Raw genomic sequence first — 21379 nt, 5'->3', positions numbered from 1 at the left:
AAGAAAACAGTCAAGTTAGTATAGCCAAAACATTTGAACAATTATTACTGGCTCTTGTACTGTTTCTTTTCGGCATATCGTGCTTGCCAATTTTGGTTTCACTTTACAGATCAGGAGGAACTCTTGTTTTACTATGCAGAGTTCCAAATCAATCACAAAGTTAAATTTGACCTTATTGTTGCAACAAATAGCATCAAATGAAAAAGAAGTGTATGTTTTCAGTGTTGGTCACCATTACTTCTGATAGGAATGTCCTGATCAGGAATACTGATCTATTGATTTTTGTATCAGCCTACTTAATATTCAGCATTAAATGTAAGTTTTGTTTTTTCCCATTTTCACCAAGTACGTATATAAAAGTGTGATAGGAATGATGACATTTGTTCAAATATAAACCTGACATACTGAGATAAATTTTGTGAATCACAGAAAGATCCATCAGAAGTGGAGTAATATATAGCAATATGTTGTGATACTCATGGGGTCTACAGAAGGTAAGAGTGAAATATTCACCATTGACACAATCATCTCAGAAAGACTAATAATAGGATCATTGTCTATCACTCCAAGAAAGGCAATTGAATTCATCACAGATGATTGACGATGAAAATATATGTCAGTGTTCCTAATGTTTCATTAAGTCAAAGGGGTTAAATCCTCATTGTATTTCAGATTAAAGTGGAATGAAAGCTGAGAGAGGAAAGTCATACTTATTTACTCCATTGGTCAAACCCACGAGCACTGGCATAGTATGTTGAAACAAGAAGCAGCAAGTTTAATTCGGGAATAAAAACCCAAACCCTTAATTCTGGTATGACTGACATGTGCAGGGGTGGAAATAACCCATTGCCCGACATCCGAGTCCAGTGATGTTTTCTGTCGGGCAAGCTAATTTGTATATCACACTGTACCGGTGTCCAGTTGACTTTCCAATGTTAATTATGTTGTTTATTTAAAAGATCAACAAGAAAATCGGCCAGTATAGTGGAAAAATTATCAGGGCAAGTGATTTTACATGTGCCACTGTACCAGAGTACACTAGCAATTTTAAAGTTATTTCCACCCCTGGTGTGCACAGTAAAGTGTGGTCCTTTGGACAATAATGGTACACTGAACATGTGGGCCCCAAACTACAAAACTGTGACCCCATACAACAGAGGTGGGACACTTTACTAGATACCAGAGCTAAAACCCAGACATGAGAACGGCAAACCACTAAAAATGTATCGTTTTTTTTATTGCAGATTTACATCGATCTCATAAAGTTCAAAATAAAACAAAAATCCTAGAAATCTGCGGGAAATTCTCATGTCTGAAAACCCAAGGACCTGAGGCATTTATCAGATCTGAACCAAATGCCCTTTATTTCAATTTTGTGCATTTTCATTGACTTTTTTAGACAAATGTGTGGCATTCCTTACCCAACAGACATTGCTGGCAACCCGTGGTTCAGCAGACAGGCCCTCCACCAGAGCTTGTAACAATGTAGGCAGGTGTTCATTAATGACAGCATCAGGCAAGATCTCGCAGACTCGTCCCACTGTCCATGCTGCTGTGTCTCGTACGACTACACTGGGGTCTTTCAGCAGCGAGATCAGCTTGGGCATTGCGTGTTCCACTATCTGTTTCAACTTGGCAGGATCTGGGCCCTCCAAAATGGAGCCTGAAAGGTTGGTTGAAGCATATCATTTAGGTGTACAAACATGATAATGAAAGTTGGGACTGTGAAAATCAGCGAAACTGTTAAAAATAGTTTCCAATGAACAATATGTATTTGCGCACAATTCTAGCAATATTACAGCAGGGTGCAGCAGAAATTGGCCTCACACATTGTACCTATAATAATGACAAGCGACTGCAGTTAACCACTAGGCTACCCCACTGCATTGTTGAAGATTAATTCCAACCTAGAGTCCCCCTTGTTAATATCAGTTATTGAGCATTCTGGCTTATATACTCAAGGCCTTATGAGATTGTCTTTCAACAATAATTGACAGGGATACAAAAACAATAAAGAACTTCTCAAAGGCACCAAAAACCTACCTAAACAAGTAATCCCTCTCCTTGAGGAAAATCAGAAATTGAATTCATTGGAAAATCTCTGAAAAGGGCTCAAATTAAGGCTGGAAGTAGGGTGCATCATAAGTTGCTCAAGTAGTTGAAAACATCTATTTCAGAACTCGTCAAAATCTAACACTGACAAAGTTCCCAATAAACATATGCCTTTTAAAGTTTAAAATTGGAGCAGTTCTACTAAAGATTAACAACTTACTGAAACACCAGCCATCTCAGAAAGACTAATAATAGGATCATTGTCTATCACTCCAAGAAAGGCAATTAGATTCATCACAGATGACTGGTGAGTATTCAAGATGCTCACCCAAGAAAGGCAATTGATTCATACTGACTGTTCAAGATGCTGCATTGTTAATACTGACTGTTAATCAAGTACTTATCTAACTTGCTCAAAGCCCACAAATCTGCTGCCAATGTCAGTCCAAGTTGCATAATCAGCTAAACATCCAACCTTAATTATTTTTCATTTTGTTGTTTAACATCACACTCAGTAATATTCCAGATTTATGGTGGCAGTCTGTAAATTATCGAGTCTGGACATGGCTATCCAGTGATCAACAGCATAAGCACTGATCCATGCAATGTGGATACAAACATAATTTTTTTCAAATTTTTTAACACCATGTACACATACAAAATTTACACACATGCAACAAAACTTGTGACATAATCAGATATGTTCAAACATAAACCTGACATACTGAGAGTCAATTTAGTGTATCAAAGAAAAGATGTTCCCATCAAAAGTGGAGTAATATATATCAACTTATCACCCAAAACTGTGTTCCACAGGAGATATTGCTTGTGTGAGATATCGCTTTGACAGTATATTTTGTACAATGCCCTGACAATGCTATGACGTCATGAACTTGATGACGTCACAATGCTATGACATCGCTTGACTGCAAGCCTAATGGCAGTACTGTGTTCAGAGATGTACATTTTCATTGATTTACTTAACTTATCAACACAAGTTCCAGTAGCCTGGGACCACTGCAAAGCTTATCTTTAGTGGTCCTGATGAATTTTCACTAGCCAGGGACCTAGGACCAGAGTAAATTCCCTTTTACTGAAAGGTGATATTCACCACTTGATACAATCATCTCAAGAAGAAAAGACTAGCGGATCATTGTCAATCCTCCGAAGGCAATTAGATTCATCACTTAGATGATTCTCTAGTGTTGAAGCTGTACGTCGCCTGGTGAGACAAGATGGGGACAAGGTAACTGTTTTGCCCTCAAATTTCTTTCCTACAAAATATGTCCACTTGTTTGCTTTGATTCGATGTGACCACAATACTCTTATACCCATTTGGACAGCTATGTCGATAAGATATCTGAAGTATAGATAAGATATGATGCTTATGGCAATTTGTATTATGGAAAAATTTCCCTAAGCCTGGATCATCAGTCGAACTCTTAGTTTAATGGCAATGCATAGAATACAGTGTTTTGTCACATTTGGGCAACTACCTATTGCTGCGAAGGCCATGACTGGCACACATCTTTCAGTTCCATGATCAGGGTTATCAATCATCTCCTGCGAAACTGACAACACATACTGCACCACCTGGTCTTGGCGGGCAGCCATTAACATGAGACATCACGCCTTGCAGGGTTCCACTCTCTTGTGATGATCCATCTCCCTAGATCCTGTAAGCACCTCTAATTATATATTTTACCATTGCGCTATCTCAGCTTTACATCTGGGAAACCATTTTGAGGGCGATCCTTTCTGGGTCATATTCATTGATGTTTTATGGATACTGTCATTACAGGCCTACCAAAAGAAAACTTTCCCAGTTGAAAAATGCAGAAGCCCATTAACGGAAATAACAACATATATTACTGTATTGTACCTGGCTACTAAAACAGTAAAGCGACAGCGAAAAACTGTGAAAACTGGCATTTTTTTATGTTAGCGAACTTTACACTCTATAAGCATGCGCCGATACGATCTGGGCTTCTTTCAATTTCCGAACAACCGTGAGATAGCCTAAGTGTAGAAAAAGTTTTAAATATCATAGAAATAATTGCTGTCAATGGTTTCATCGAGATGGGTGGCGAGTTTTGGTTTTCGCAGCCTTCATCTGAAAGCTGTGTCTATGTCACTACTGTGCACTCCATATACAAAGCACGTGAACAGAGCTAACCCTGAACCAATCTGTCCATACAATAGACAGGAGTGAGAAGGATAAAACGTTAATATTTCCGAGGGTCAAAATCACATTTCAGTTATCTATTTAATGGAGATGTTCCAGTTCAGAGGCACGGACTTGTGCAGGCACCACAATGTGTAATGTGCGCGAACGAAAAACCACACAATCATGTTTAATCCTATTTCCATGGTTTACAAGATTTCATGGTATCCTATCAAAAAAGAGACCCAGCAGGGCACCTACTATTCTTGTTTGATGGAATAGTCGCTACTAAATTTTCTTCCTAGTAGATAATTATTTGAAGTAATTTAACCCTTGATTGAAAGTAAAAATACATAGAAAAAATCAGCATCATGTTTCTGCACTGTAAACGCAATGTTTTAGGAATAACTGTTTTATTATGATAGCGAGTTCCGTAAAAAGCTGCTTTTAACAGTATTCCAGCAATAATTCTGCTTGTTTTCATAAGTTAATTGTGTGCCAAGGGTAAAACCAAGACCATGTGGTACTATTATGCAAACCTTGGCATGTCTCTGCTATTTGATTATGAACCAAAAACACATGGCTAAAAATAGTGTGTGAGAATAAAATGGTTGTGCCGCTCTTAGACATTCCATCAAGGTGCAGGACATAAGAATAGGGATATTTCTTGCACCATAATGGTGTGACGAGTGATTGTTTCAACCACTAGCTTACCGCCTGCTTTCCCAAAGGAACAAGACTTTAGAATCTTAACAGAGCACCACTGTTCAATTAACACACTCATGAAAGAAAAGAGTACATTTGACTGAAGCAGTTAGTAAATTGCAAAGATGCAAAAGGTTAAAAATCAACATCTACAGTTCTATGGGAGAGATGCTTGTCTGCCTTTGGGACTTTTTTTTTTAACATCAATTTTCGATAAAGGGAAGGGACATAACTCGTTTCAAAATAGCAGTGAAATGTTAATAGTCTTTAGGTAATAAAAATAGCACACAAACATGACTATTCTGAAACCAGATAATAGCATCCAATTTTTAGAACCAAGAAACCTTGGGTTAAAAGATATCCTTATCCACTCTTGTACACTATTTCTCATGACAAATCAAGTAGGGTTATTTGATATCGAAATTTTATTAATTTGTGGGTGCAGGTTTTTACGTGATGGACAAAATCACTAACTGCTAGACAACAAAGAACTGACATTCACTATTTGAATTCTTGTGACTGTATTTGACACAGAAATTAAGCAGACTGGAACAGAGACGCTATTAGACAATAATAACTCTTTCTACACTACAGTTTGAAGGGCAGTGACCGAGGCTAGTGTGATAGTGGAAGACACCAGACCCAGGCTTAGGACAGAAGTTTGCTTACTCGACCCACCTGCTTGGCCAGGCTGATGAGTAGCACGGGGATCAGGTACTGCAACGCTCCCTTCGCATAGAACATGCTGGTCCGTTCAGGTGGGCGGCCCTGCTCAGCAGCCTTGAGGGAGAGAAATACTAGTCAACATTTTTATACAGAGCTTCAGGTGTTTTTACCTCCAATAAGTCAAGTAACCTACAGCTGTGAAAAGATGGATCCAGACTTACGTAAATAACTGTAAGGCCAGGGCACACATGTTGGTCAGAATCGGATGACAACGAATTAAGTCGAACAATCAAACATGTGACGGTTACAGGAAGTATAAAATGACAGACTGACATTGCTAAAAAGTTGATGGTCAGATTTTCTATAATATGCAAGAAGTTTTCAGTTCATGTTCATGGCTTCATATAGGAGGTGAGGTGAAATTAAGCTTAACGTCGTACTTGAGAATATTTCGCTCATATGACGACGTGCATGGGTGTGTAAGTGCAGCTGCTTGTACTAGCCCAGACTGAAGCTGGTTTCATAGTGCTATCCCACTGAGATACCATGCCGGAGTGAAGCATGAGTACCCCACTCAGACACATTATACTGACTCCGAGCCGACCAGTCCTTGTTGTACCCATTAATGCCGAGCGCCAGGCAGGGACCAACAAGTACCATATTTTAACATCTTTGATTGAACCCACGACCTTCCGCTCTCCAGGTGGACGCTCTAACCACTACACCATGGAGGCGGTCGCTTTATATAGGAACACATTACAGTATGAATCTAGGTACATGTATCATAAATTGTGTATGCAGCTTTGTATTACATTCTGTTGCACTTCTAAGCTTCAATACCTGGCAATGAAAACAAAGCTTATGACACTGAATCAATCAAGACCATCCAATGATTGACACAAAAATCAACTAATCTAGTACTACTATACCCGTGAAGATTCGGGTTAGAATTGATCTTCAGTAACCCATGCTTGTCATAATACGTCACAAACGGGATCGGATGGTCAGGCTCAACGACTTTGTTGACACATTTCATTGTATCTCAATCACGTAGATCACTGGACTGTCTGGTCCAGACTGGATTACCTACAGACCGCAGCTTTACAGCTGGAATATTGCTGAGAGCACGTTAACTCACTCAGTACTGAGATACAACATATACAATCAACCAAGCCAAGCCTCCCTACAAATGTAAATTACAACTGGCTTCAGAACAATCTGACTGACAGAATACACTGAATATGTTCTGTAATGTTACCTCTGACAGCTCAATGGCCAGGTCCACCTCTTCATCACACACCGTGGACCAGAACTCAATTCCCTGCAAGGCGATCTCATCCACCTCACTCTCCATCGCCTCCATGGTTATCTGCAATCAACAACCAGCAGTCCCTGAAAACACTGGTTCCACAATCCTGGGCAGAGTGAATGATGATATGGTAAAACGATATGGTAAAACGCCATGTTTCACAACCGCCCAGCACTCAATTTGTAAGAATTTACATCTTGTTGTCATATCAAAATTACACAAATTGTCCCAAAGAAGTATCCACGAACACAGTATTACACATTTTCAGGACTAATCACAGGCTAATTCACATTACAATGGGATATTTTATTTTAAATCATAATTTATCAGGGAGACTATTTACATTTTGGAATTAATGTATGCTCACAATGTGATAAGGATCCTGTTTGTGGTTCCGATTTATAGACCAAATATTCATAACTTTTATCAGTAATCATGTATAACATGTACAAATATCTGTATCTGTAGTATATACCTACCTACCCTGGATTATGTGACAACATAAAAGGATCCTGCATGCTACATACTAGCTTAACAGAGCCGGTCCATGTAGTGCTTCATATATATGGTAGTGTGACAACATAAATGACGATTACATCACCAGACACTGGAGTGCTGCCATACTGGTACCTGAGCAGAAATGTTCACCAGACACTCAAAACATCTGAAATCTGTCACCAGTCACCAGTTGTCATTCTTGTCAACAAAACTGTCAATATCTCCAAACTGAATATCTTGGCCACAATTGTTTTCCTGTTAACCATTGAATAACTGTGACAACATAATAAAAGAAAAACAACAATAAGCTTTAAGGGAATGGGGATGAGTGTATGAACATGACAAATGATGCTTGCCCCAAAACCTTTGTAGTGGGCAGTGTATGAAATAAGCTCAAAACCCAGCCAGACATCTGGCAAGTTCTGGGCTGGTAAATTCAAAATGTGACCAGCCCAAAACTGATTTAACCAGACCAGACACAAGGATATGGTGATTTTACTCAGATGTATGGAATATCTCAAACAAATTTTACCAGACCATTGGGCTGGCTAGCTGTAAACTTAGACCGTCCGTCAGAAATCTAGCCTGTCTCAGGCAGTCAGACGGGCCTTATTTCATACACTGATTATGGGTCCTTCAGTATTCTTTCAAAGTGGACACAAAATCAATAATTCTGAATATGGGAAACGTTCTTCACTATTTGAGATTTAGTTAGTTCTACGTTATTTTAGAAAGAAAACAAACGAAAAACAACCCTCGGGGTTGACGAGTGAATGGGTTAAGATTTTCAGTCACATTGACAGTATTTCACCCATCTGTGACTAAAACAAGCATACATTCATCACACAAACTTAAATTACATCACATTCATGAAATCTGTGAAGTCATCCCATTATGCTGATGTTATGAAAGTGATGGTATGTTATGAAATTGAGACGAGAGCAATGGGTGACAAATCCCATTGCCAGAGCTCCAGATAAGATTTAGGTCATGTGGACCTTCCGCTCTCCAGGCGGACGCTCTAACTTTACACTACACCGCGGATGATTAAGCTCTATATAGGAACACATTACGAGTATGAATCTAGGTACATGTATCATAAATTGTGTATGCAGCTTTGTATAACATTCTGTTGCACTTCTAAGCTTCAATACCTGGCAATGAAAACAAAGCTTATGACACTGAATCAATCAAGACCATCCAATGATTGACACAAAAATCAACTAATCTAGTACTACTATACCCGTGAAGATTCGGGTTAGAATTGATCTTCAGTAACCCATGCTTGTCATAATCGTCACAAAGCGGGATCGGATGGTCAGGCTCAATCGACTTTGTTGACACATTTCATTGTATCTCAATCACGTAGATCACTGGACTGTCTGGTCCAGACTGGATTATTACAGACCCAGCTTTACAGCTGGAATATTGCTGAGGAGCATCGAAACTCACTCAGTACTGAGATACAACATATACAATCAACCAAGCTGCTCCCTACAAATGTAAATTACAACTGGCTTCAGAACAATCTGACTGACAGAATACACTGAATATGTTCTGTAATGTTACCTCTGACAGCTCAATGGCCAAGTCCACCTCTTCATCACACACCGTGGACCAGAACTCAATTCCCTGTAAGGCGATCTCATCCACCTCACTCTCCATCGCCTCCATGGTTATCTGCAATCAACAACAAGCAGTCCCTGAAAACACTGGTTCCACAATCCTGGGCAGAGTGAATGATGATATGGTAAAACGATATGGTAAAACGCCATGTTTCACAGCCGTCCAGCACTCAATTTGTAAGAATTTACAAATCAAAATTTATGAAGGAGACTATTTACATTTTGGAAATAATGTATGCTCACAATGTGATAAGGATCCTGTTTCACGGTTATAGACCACCATACTATCAGTAATCATGTATAACATGTACAAATATCTGTATCTGTAGTATATATGGATTATGTGACAACATAAAAGTTACGCATGCTACATACAGCGAACAGAGCCGGTCCCATGTAGTGCTTCATATACTGGTAGTAGAGCGACATGACTTTCACCAGACACTGGAGTGCTGCCACTCGTACCTGAAATGTGTCAAAACATCATCTGTCACCAGTTTGTCATTCTTGTCAACAAAAACTGTCAATATCTCCAAACTGAATATCTTGGCCACAATTGTTTTCCTGTTAACCATTGAATAACTGTGACAACATAATAAAAGAAAAACAACAATAAGCTTTAAGGGAATGGGGATGAGTGTATGAACATGACAAATGATGCTTGCCCCAAAACCTTTGTAGTGGGCAGTGTATGAAATAAGCTCAAAACCCAGCCAGACATCTGGCAAGTTCTGGGCTGGTAAATTCAAAATGTGACCAGCCCAAAATTGATTTAACCAGACCAGACACAAGGATATGGTGAATTTACTCAGATGTATGGAATATCTCAAACAAATTTTACCAGACCATTGGGCTGGCTAGCTGTAAACTTAGACCGTCCGTCAGAAATCTAGCCTGTCTCGGGCAGTCAGACGGGCCTTATTTCATACACTTTCAGTATTCTTTCAAAGTGGACACAAAATCAATAATTCTGAATATGGGAAACGTTCTTCACTATTTGAGATTTAGTTAGTTCTACGTTATTTTAGAAAGAAAACAAACGAAAAACAACCCTCGGGGTTGACGAGTGAATGGGTTAAGATTTTCAGTCACATTCACAGTATTTCACCCATCTGTGACTAAAACAAGCATACATTCATCACACAAACTTAAATTACATCACATTCATGAAATCTGTGAAGTAATCCTATTATGCTGATGTTATGAAAGTGATGGTATGTTATGAAATTGAGACGAGAGCAATGGGTGACAAATCCTATTGCTATCGACAATAACGAAACATCATATCAAGGATTCATAGACTTGATAAAAAGCGTTGTGTGGGGCTTTGGGTGTTGCATGGAGTGTGGGACAGTGGGCCTGGCATAGGACAGGGGGTGTAGATGGTGTGAGCAGGGGATGGGTTTGCTGACAACCTACCCTTGTGTCCGTGGACTGTGTGGCTTCACAGACAACTTGCATGATGAAGTGTCTCTCAGTCTGGGAACAAACAAAATAGGCAACTTCAGTAAACAATAAAGCATCATCAGAATCAAACAGTGTTATTTATGAAAAAATACACCAAATTTTTTTATGTTTTCTGCAGACTTGTATCATAAGCACTTGTGGTTGATAGGCAAAAATTAAGACTATGACTTCATGTTTGATTTCATATAAAGCAATCCCATAAATATTCCAATCTGGACCAGAAACAAAAGCGATGATAAAACCTAAAATGGGTCACAACATCAGCATGACCACACAGGCCTGCTCACAGAGCATGCAAACATTATCCGATTTTGAGCCAGTTACCATGGTTACAAGCTAATGGTGCTGCAGATCTTCTCAATAACTGGATCAACCACCAGCTGTGCTTGTTACAAGTGCTACTGAAAGGCATTTTACTTGTTGATAACTGTGAAAGTGTCTACACCGAAACGTCACATTCATTATAATAAAGAGCTGGCTATCCATAGAACTTTGGTTTTCCTTCGGCTAGTGAATAAGCCTATGCAAATTGCCCATTCATATTTACCAAGTCATCAAAATACAACTTCTCAATGCATAAAACACTTTAGGCTGTGCTTGCATACATTGAGCTTTGAAATATTCTCATGATTCAAAACAAGTCACTAGACGGACAGAATAATATCAACAATTATAAGCAATACAAACAGCACTCACTGTGTACCTGACTTTTGACTGACTGGTAAACCTCTTATTCTTATACTTACATCTTTATCAAAGTTTGACTTGGTAAATTCAAGTGAGTTAAGAAGGGCATTTGTCGCTGCAAGACGAACATGGTTACTGCAAAATAAAGTGAATACTAAATAAGCCAAGATATCAAGATCCCTTTAAGAACCATCATTAAAGAACAGCCCACAATTTTCAAATTCTGAACACAAAGAAAATAGAAGCTAAACATTAATTGTGGAAGGTAGCTAAACTTCCAAAGGTTACAATTTGGTTTGTTTGGGTTGTTTAACGCCACACTCAGCAATATTCCAGCTATAAGGCGATGATCTGTAAATAATCGAGTCTGGACCAGCCAATCCAGTGATCGTCATCATGAGCATCAATCTAACGCAATTGGGGTTAATGTGTCAAACAAGGCAGCAAGCCTGACCACTCAATCCCATTAGTTGCCTCTTACAACAAGCAAGGGTTGCTGAAGACCCATTCTAACCCGGATCTTCACGGGATCCAGCTGTTACAAACAAAAACTGCTACATGGTATCATTTAAGTACATCTTAGTGATATTGTTTTGCTAGCAAAGCTGACCTCAGTGAATAAGTATGGTTTTAAGATGCTTTCAGCTATATTCCAGCAAAACCGGGCAGGGGACACCAAAAGATTGTCTTCACATAGTATACCCAACTTGGTGACTCAAACCTGGGTCCTTGAAGTTAAGAGTCACTCTACCCCACCACCTATGCAAAGCTGACAAAACAATTTACTAGAATCAGGTCAAGATAAATTGAACAAAGTCACAGACTGATGTAGTCCAAGGGTCCAAAGATAAAATGTCAAGTGGTTTGTACGGTCTACATTTCAAGCTGATTGATGAACATACCTTGGCTCCTCTTTCTTCATTCCATGGACAATGGCTGTCAGGATGTCGTTGGACTGTGTTTGTAAAATCTCTGGATCCTCCAAAAGACGAAAAAGGAAACTGTGACAATCTTACACTATCACCTTACAGTACTAGGAAATACAGAAGTGCCTTCAAATGGCTAGTGTTGAATAACGCAACACTTACTCCAAAATAACAGAATACAGGAATATGAATTTATCTGATATTTCCATATTCCAAATACAAGTTACTGAAGACCTGAGTAACAGTCAAATACTGCTATTGTTTATATTATCAATGCTGAAATATTGTTTTTAAACAAAACTAAACATGGTTTAATTGTTACCAACCATAAGAATAAGAAAATGGAGAATCAGAAATTCCTAATGAATTCTCATGAAGCACAAGATGACAGTCTGTTGTAGCAACTTACTATGTCTTGACAGACATAGCCAATGGCTTCAAGTGTGGATTCCTTCATCATTTCAGTACTAGCTGGATTTGTAACATTGGCAGTGAGGCTTGAGATGAGATCCGGCCATAGTCCCTGAGGGAGCTCCGCTCACGCCTGCCACATATGCCACGCACTGTGCTGCAGAGCTCGGACGAATTGTTTCGGATCCTAAGGTTGCCAAGATCTGAAAAGCATATGAACATTTAACAATGTTTCCGTTGAAGAAAATAATTTCTGTGTTAGAATAAAGTGAAGTTATTATCCATAAAACCTGTCATGTATTCTGTGAACTAATTGGATATGACCCTATTGTGTCCTTAAGGGCTGCTACAATTCACATGCGTTTTCAGTGAATTGACCCATATCACTTTTGTTATTTGTGATAAGGATCAGACATTCATGACTTTCCTTTAAAGGTGTTTTACAAGAATGAATTTGCATGTTATTTTTCAAAGAGATATGCAAAATGGAAAACATCCAAGACAAAGGATAACAAGTGATTGCCACTTATATGGCCGCTAAAGAATGGCAAATTTATCACATATTTACTATTTTTTAGTCACATACAAGATGCCTGAAATGACTGGTGTCTGCATAATCACCCAATGTAGGCTGTCGAAATAATTAAAGACATTGGGTGCAATATTTTATGAGATATCGCATTAATAAGAGTTTGAAAAGTGGTCAGTGTCATAGTGGCCTTGAAAATAAGGTCAAGGTCACCAAAATCAACTGGTGTCTGGGTAATCCCCCAATGAACAGTAGGTTGTCACCAAATTTGAAGACATTGGGTACAATTGGGACTTACGGACACCGCTGAATACATAGTCCCCCGTTCGCGTTGCAGCGAGGGACAATAACATTCGCTTTTAAACGTAATATGGTCAATGTCATAAGATATTAACACTGTCAACATTGCTCCAAGAACTTATTTTGTATATTTTTCAATTCATCAACTGCTGACATGTTACTGTATTTGTTAACTAATATTCATGATATGCATCTTATTCGCCTCTTAGTGGACTCATTATAGTACTGCTGTCTATCCTACTACTTAGAAAATATTATGGTATCCTTTCCTACTGGAAGGTTGAACACAGTATTTCAAATGATACATAGTAACATGGACCTACATTTTGCTTGACATGTGTGCGGACATCTTGTGCAAACTGGAGCCACCTCTGCTGGTACTGTACTTTGATGGCGGGATCTTTGGAGTAGAGTGCATTCTTGAGTTGGAGACCCGCCTGCATCCTGGCCACAGGGCTGTTGCCGCCATGCTTCAATACGTCAGAGAGCTGCTTCAATAGCTCAGGCTGTAAAGGAAGCAAAGGATACATAGAAAGAGTCCAGATACCCATTCCAAACATATCAGTATCCTATTTTTTGTATTGTATTCATTTTGCTCAGGTCCTGCAGAATGTGTATGAGCATTTTGTTTTTCAGATTCAAATGTGTAAGTGAAAATAAGGGTATATAGGCAAAAAGGTAGTCAGTCTCAAGTCCCTGAACCACATTAATTTTCCCACTGCAATGCTAAGTCCTAAATGAAGCAAGTGTAGATTTCCCCCGGTTCAGGGACTGAATCTGACTGCTTGGGGCTCCTTTTCAATTTAAATAGGTTAATTTGTTGCTATCAATATTACATATCTTCAGGGACCTAGTGTTAGTCCAGCAAAAAGGCTATGGAGTTGAGGCATGTGATTCACATATACCTCAGGTTTACTATATTGACAAGACATTTCACCTCAAAGCAACTACTGTTTAACATTACCAAGCAGTCAGACTCACAGCATGGCATTCCAGCAGAGCTTCAGGACAGACTAACACTAGGGTGAATAAGCAGGGCTCCAGATAATTTTTCAACATCAGGAGTACGTACTCCTTATTTTTTCAATATATGAGTGCTGGAAAACAATACGAGTACATTTAGAGTACTGAATGGAATCTAATGGTGTATCATTAAACTTGTGCTTCGTTTCATATATGCATGACAGCATTGCTACTCTGGTGTAAACGGTCAATAAACAATTAAAAATACTTTTTCAGATAAATATGTCTGTAAATGATTCTAAGGCCGTACACAATTGCTGTGGTGAGTATCTGCTACGTTTTCTAAATTATTTCCTACTGTATCATGTATATTTTTTATCCGTACATACACTGATATGGCCCTTATCTGTAGCCCTGATAAGCATGGAGTGTTTAATGGGCTTGTCATATGTATTCCATTTTCATATATAAAAAACACACACACAAAGTTAACAAAGAAAGGCTAATACTGACTAAGACGACATACTAAGAATTATTCAATTATCCAGTTGGATACCAGCACAACTCAAATCAGAATCAGTTAAATCCTAGAGGTGATCAAGACAACCTACATGGGATATCAGCCACAAGATTGATACAGATCAATGCAAATTTCACCTTAGTATCACCTGGCATTTTCACCTCAGAGCCATTAATAATTTACACAAATTGCATACACATCCTGATCAATGATTCGACAGCAAAATGTTGAAGGAATTACTCAATAATTTAACTATGTTGAGCAGTAACTAATGAAACAGTTTCAGAATTACCCGTTCACTTACCAGATTCTCGGAAATACTATTAAGATCAACTGGAAAAACAGTGGAACAGCAATATAAATATTGGTTGTGCTGGAAGGTTGATGTTTAAACAATCAGCAAGGAAACAATTTCTTATGGAGGTCAAATTGGGTTTAACGTCGTGCTTGAGAATATTTCGCTCATATGATGACGTGCATGGGTGTGTATGTGTGGCTGCTTGTACTAGCCCAAACTGAAGCTGGGTTTATAGTGCTAGCCCACTGAGATACTATGCCGCAGTGAAGCATGAATACCCAACTCACACACAATATACTGACTCTGAGCTGACCAGTCCTTGTACCCATTAATGCAGAGCGCCAGACAGGGACCAACAAGTACCACATTTTAACGTCTTTTGGTATGACATGATCGAGGATCGAAGTCGCGACCTTCCGCTCTCGGGCGGACGCTCTAACCACTACACCACGGAGGCAGTCATTTCTTATAGAAGTGCCGTTAAATTTTAGTGTTTACGTTTGATGTGATGAACAAGTTATAATTTGCACAAAATACAAAATTAGATCATAATTCAGCATACTGTTTTGTTAGTAACTATACATAAATAGGTCACCACTTCTCAGTGAAGTAAATGTGTTCTTTCAGGCTAATGTTGCTTTAGGTACTGCTGATATTTATTGATAATCAATCCATAAGTAGTTAATGATCATGGTGATGCAAGGGTGCTAGTGGGTGTAAACTTATGCACCTTGATGCATATAAATAACTTAAGAAATATTCCAGTGATATGATGTCGGTTTGTAAATAATCAAGTCTGGAACAGAAAACCCAGTGATCAACATCATGAGCATCCATCTATGCAATTGGTATACAATGACATGTGTCAAAGTCAGCAAGCCTGACCACCAGATCCTGTTAGTCGAAGACCCAAGATCTTCACGAGTTTCAATACCAAGACCTTCATTCAGAAATTTATTTCTTAAAAGCCAAAGTTCAGTTCTTCGACTGTGTCTGTGCAACATTTCATACAGTCTGCATCCTGGAGCCATCCCTAAAACCGATGATTATAGATCACGCTCAAATCTTTTACAAATCTTGATCACTGGATAAAATCGTCCCAACACATACAGAACTTATTATTGCTCAACATATATATTCAAGCTTGCTCTTTCAAGTAAAATGAATGACTCCTGTACAGAATCAGGATCTGTACATAGAAAACGCTGGGATCCTGTGAAGATCTGTTCTCCCACTATCCTCATGACCCTGACGTCAGTCAATAACTTTAAACACCCCATTCGTATTAAAGTCTACCGCTGGAATCACCTATATATGGGCAGTAGAGCTGCAGATGAACAACTTCTTATTTGCAGATCTTGAATGATGACAAACCTGAGCTTGTTTCACTAGACGCCTTATTTTCACATGAAATACTGCAGGCAACAGAACGCTCAAAGCCTCGGGGCTGAATAGACAGTTTGAATGGACATGACAACATATAAATAAGTAGATTGCTTTAGGAGGCTCCTAATCACGTTCAGCTATCAACAATGCGTTTTCAATGAGAGGTTGAGATCATGCAGAATGATATGATCAACACACCTATATCTGTTGATGTAGCAGTTCCCTGATTACAACAGAATCCTGATAACACAATAAATGCCACATCGCGATTTTAAGTTGAAATCATACCTATAAATAACACTCATCTATGAAAGACAGTTGCATCGTACAGTGCATGTTCGCCGCCATCTTGGTTTCTGGATTACCCTTACGGGAAAATATATACTTACTAAATTCTGTTGTGCTGCGTGTTCTAAGAACTGTTGGGCAGATTCTAGTTCCTGTGTGTCTGAAACGACAATCGTTATGTCTGAAGAACCACAAATAAAGTGTCATATGCCTTGCAATATAGGACAACATGTCTGAAATCTGTAACTCACCGAAGTGAGAAACACGTGAAACGAGATAATGAAGATATTTCTTATCAACCAACCTGGCGATACTGTTTTCTCAAGTACGGCAATTAAATCCATCGTGTGTTGCTTAAAGTATACCTCATAAACCCGGTCTTTTTATCATATATTTATCTAGAAATGGCACGTGAAAGAGTTTCGGCTGAAGACTTCGGAGGTCAACCAGCCCATGTGGGTCGGCGCAGGAATATCACAACGTGAATTCCGGGTGCGTTCCATGATACGTTTCTTACGGCATATCTGATTGGTTTAAACTGAACTTACCTCGTCGCGCAGAAGACGATCACCCAATCGTATTACTTGTGAAATGTCTCGGCAAAGCTACACTTGTCATTGCATCTTCCCAGAATTTTCAGCGGCAGTGATAAATTGTTTTCTGAATGTTATTTAGACATATTTTAGCCCAATACACGTATTTGCACTACGCTGGGTGACATATGTTTGTAATGTGTAAACGTCTGATTTATCATTTGGAAATATTTGTTTTCGCGCTTAAATACGGTTGCAATTCGGCCCATTTAAACACCGGCTTTACATCATTTCCCGCCATTTATCAAACCGACTTCGTGTCCATCGCCTTCAGGGGAGATTACATAGTATATAAACAGTTGCCCCCTTGCACAGACTGATTTCCAAGAGATATCTTTCCACTAAAACGTATTCTATGATCAGTAGATTTTTATTTGATAACCACGAGATGAAAAAAGTACCGCTAATATATGAGGAAACTATATTTTTACAGGAGTATAATTATGTTAACGATCGAGTTACATATGCAACAAAAAAAAACATAATTAAAACAATTATCACTTTATTCATGACATATAATATACATTGCTGATTGTGAAAAAAACAAATAAACAAAATTATAAGCGTACAATCGCGAATCAAAAGTGCAAAATTTTGAACTTGGGTTTATTTCACTCGAAACGAAGCACCCGGGAGACCGAACCCAGTCAGAGCGGGTGGGTATGCACTCAAGTGTAACGAAGTCTTTCATTGGCTGGTTCGTTTGCCGATACGCTGAGGGCTCATTGTGTGTATATAGAGATGATCTGTTTGATTGGCATTTTAGAAGTATATATAGTGAGTAATAAGAAAGTATAAGATTCTTTATGGATAACTATATGTATACTCACCAGGGAGTTGAGATTGATAATACGATGTGACGTTGAGATTGACATCCAGTGATCGAGGGAAACAAATACCAGCGCCTTGAGCAAGCAATGGTTGCATGGATATGTGCGCTATATAAATATCCTATAATAAGAAAAATAATAATAATAACAACTTATTTTTTGTATATGATGCGACGTTTCGGTATGGATTCATATACCGTTGTCAATCAAGAGTGACAACGGTGTAAGAATCCATACCGAAACGTCGCATCATATACAATAGAAGAAGTTGTTATCTATAAAGAATTAATGTATATAGAGATGTTGGGTTTTGTAAATACATGCTCGAGATCTCTGCATTTGCGTTCGATCCAATCAACAAATACTGAGATGGTGAACTACTGCGTGGCTGGAAACTGTCGTTCGTCCAAGTACAAAGCAGGACTTGAAACTGACAATCTGAATTTGCACCGGTTTCCGTCCGATCCAGTCATCCGAGAAAAATGGACGCAGTTTGTTTGCAACCCACAGACATAATAACATGTCATGTGTACAAGTATCACACCTGCCTGTCTGTGTAATTTTATAATGTAACAGAGAAAGAACTCAGGTGCACGAGCCATAAATCAATGTATTTTGTTTATGGTGTATAGCCTGACAGGTGACATACCGAAACAAATCGTCAACACCTGTGTGTCTGCCTGCCTGTCTGCTAATGACAATATTCAATACACAGCTGCTATAACTGACCACATGCAATTCGAACTTAACACCAATCAGGCTATACACCATAAACAAAACGCATTGATTTATGGCCCGAGTTCGGTCTCTGTCACATTATGTAATTACAAAGACAGGCAGGTGTGATACTTGAACACATGACATGTTATGATGTCTGTTGATTGCAAAATGTTATACACAAAAAATGAGCATGTATTTACAAAACCCAACATCTCTATATATACACACACAATGAGCCGTGAAGGCGGCATCTGCTAATGAACCAGCCGTTACACTTGAGTGCACACCCACCCTCTCTGACTGGGTTCGGTATCCCGGCTGCTTCGTTTCGAGGGAGATAAACCCAACTACAAAATATTGCACTTTTGATTTGCGATTATACGCTTATAATTTTGTTTATTTGTTTTTTCATAATCAGCAATGCATTTTATATGTCATGAAGAAGTGATAATTGTGTTTTAATTATGTTTGATTTTTTGGTTGCATGTAACCTTTAAGTTCAAATTGCATGTGGTCAATGATTGAAGTTGTGTATTGCATATAGTCATTAGCAGACAGGCAGGCAGAGACATAGGTGTCAATAAAACAGACGTTGAGTTTTGTCTGTGACAGACACTGCTTATCACAATCCACATATTTTCTATGTTTCCATAGACATGTGTATTAAAACATTTCAGTTTTCAAGCTGAGCAATTTTTAACAATGAAATTAGTATTTCAAATGCTACACTTTCTTGAAAACTTGGTTTGCAAATCTGCAACCAAGTAAGGGACCAGTGTATTTTTATTACTGCAGACCCAAGATGCTTGTAATCACAAGAAACATCTCTTGTTCTGCAACTTCGTCCACAGCGATAATCCCTGCACGCATCACTTGCTGTGTTGTGTGTTTACGAGTCGCCTTCCCGGGTTCAAGCCGCGCGAACCTAATCACTGCGCATGCGCTGTGGGCGCAGCACAGCACAGCTGTTGAAACCACTTTTCACCCCAGCGCTGAGGTGGAATTAGTGAATCGTTTGAACCCCGATTTCGCGGGGTTTTTTTCATCGCGTTATTTTTCAACTTTATAAGTTGAATTTGCATTTTTGATAATTTGTTACTGTACTTGTCCATACCGAAAGGTATCAGAATCTGCAAAGTTGTGTTTTGCGTTGTATGTGGCCTTTAAATGAATATCAAACTGCGGTTGTCAGTAAAACGTATCGTCAGATTATGATCTTTGTAAATTGATCTCATGAATGTATGATGAATTCAAGTGAGTGTGAGTGAGTTTAATTTTACACCGCTTTTAGAAATATTCCAGCAATATCACGGTGGGGGACACCAGAAATGGGCTTCACAGATGAATTTAAGACATCATGTTATTCTTAATTGAATGGCATTCTTTCTATTTAACACAATGAGGTCTCCCCAGGATACGTGAACAAGACAGATGCTTTTACTTTATCATATGTCATACAACCACCTCCGTGGTGTAGTGGCTAGAGCGTCCGCCCGGAGAGCGGAAGGTCGCGGGTTCGATCCCCGACCGCGTTATACCAAAAGACGTTAAAGTATGGTACTTGTTGGTCCCTGCCTGGCGCTCGGCATTAATGGGTACAACAAGGACTGGTCGGCTCGGAGTCAGTATAATGTGTGTGCACTTAAAAGAACCCACGAATCCGTTGGTATATGACCAGATGGTGGACATACATGAATACGTGCAAACACCTAGTTGCGGGTACAGCAACGTGCAGTAATCTTGGACAAAATACTGTGTCCCAGTCCACCCAGCTGTGAATGGGTACCTCGTAAGGATGGAAAGCCGCAATAACTCGGTGCGCCTTGTGGCAGCAAGAGTTCTATGATCCCCAGGGAGTTGAGATTGACAATAAGATGTGCCGTTGAGATTGACATCCAATGGTCAAGGGAAAAAACGTACCAGCGCGTTGAGCATGCACTAGTGTGTGGATATGTGCGCTATATAAATATCCAGTAATAACATAATTTGTTTGTTTTAAGCCGCACTTAGCAGCGTTGAACTTGTATCAACTGCATGTCAGCGGTTTTGCAAACGATAGCGTCTGGACCAGACAATGCAGTGATTCACATAACATGGGCATCGATCGATGCTTTTGGGACACAATCATAAGCATGAACCCCGTCAGCAAACCTGGCCACCAGATCTCGTGAGTCACCTCTTACGACATGCATGACTTACATAAGTGAACGATCACAAGCAATATTCTCATGGTTATTAGCCACTGCAAACAAGCAACATGGCGAGAAATAATCTCTGGTAAATACTGGCAAAAAGAACAATGTTCAATGATTTATCTGAAAAAGTATTTCTGTGTACAAAATAGTAATAGTAACTTGGGGATGCAAGCCAACATATGCACTACTTTAAAACAATCCCAAAGCTTCTTTCTGGGTCCAGCTAACCAGTGTTACCCGTGAAGAT

General features: G+C 39.1%; 1 protein-coding gene across 1 annotated transcript in view; it reads right to left on the bottom strand.

The window, feature by feature from the left end:
* Positions 1 to 17289, bottom strand: part of LOC124282885 (importin subunit beta-1-like) — a 28878-nt gene extending 11589 nt beyond the window's left edge. The window contains 13 exon segments of the mRNA XM_046718918.1: positions 1422 to 1669; positions 3671 to 3728; positions 5600 to 5701; positions 8964 to 9074; positions 9395 to 9484; positions 10439 to 10498; positions 11233 to 11308; positions 12076 to 12152; positions 12509 to 12640; positions 12642 to 12713; positions 13663 to 13845; positions 16896 to 16954; positions 17099 to 17289. Of these exon segments, the coding sequence (XP_046574874.1) occupies positions 1422 to 1669; positions 3671 to 3728; positions 5600 to 5701; positions 8964 to 9074; positions 9395 to 9484; positions 10439 to 10498; positions 11233 to 11308; positions 12076 to 12152; positions 12509 to 12640; positions 12642 to 12713; positions 13663 to 13845; positions 16896 to 16954; positions 17099 to 17138 (1308 nt within the window). The 5' untranslated portion in view covers positions 17139 to 17289.
* Between the last annotated feature and the right edge of the window lie 4090 nt (positions 17290 to 21379).

This window comes from Haliotis rubra, unplaced genomic scaffold (genome assembly GCF_003918875.1).
Source record: "Haliotis rubra isolate DU_JTF1 unplaced genomic scaffold, ASM391887v1 Scf306, whole genome shotgun sequence".
In the NCBI taxonomy this organism is placed as follows: domain Eukaryota; kingdom Metazoa; phylum Mollusca; class Gastropoda; order Lepetellida; family Haliotidae; genus Haliotis; species Haliotis rubra.
The sequence above is the reverse complement of the archived record's forward strand: the minus strand, read 5'-3'. Positions and strand labels throughout refer to the sequence as shown.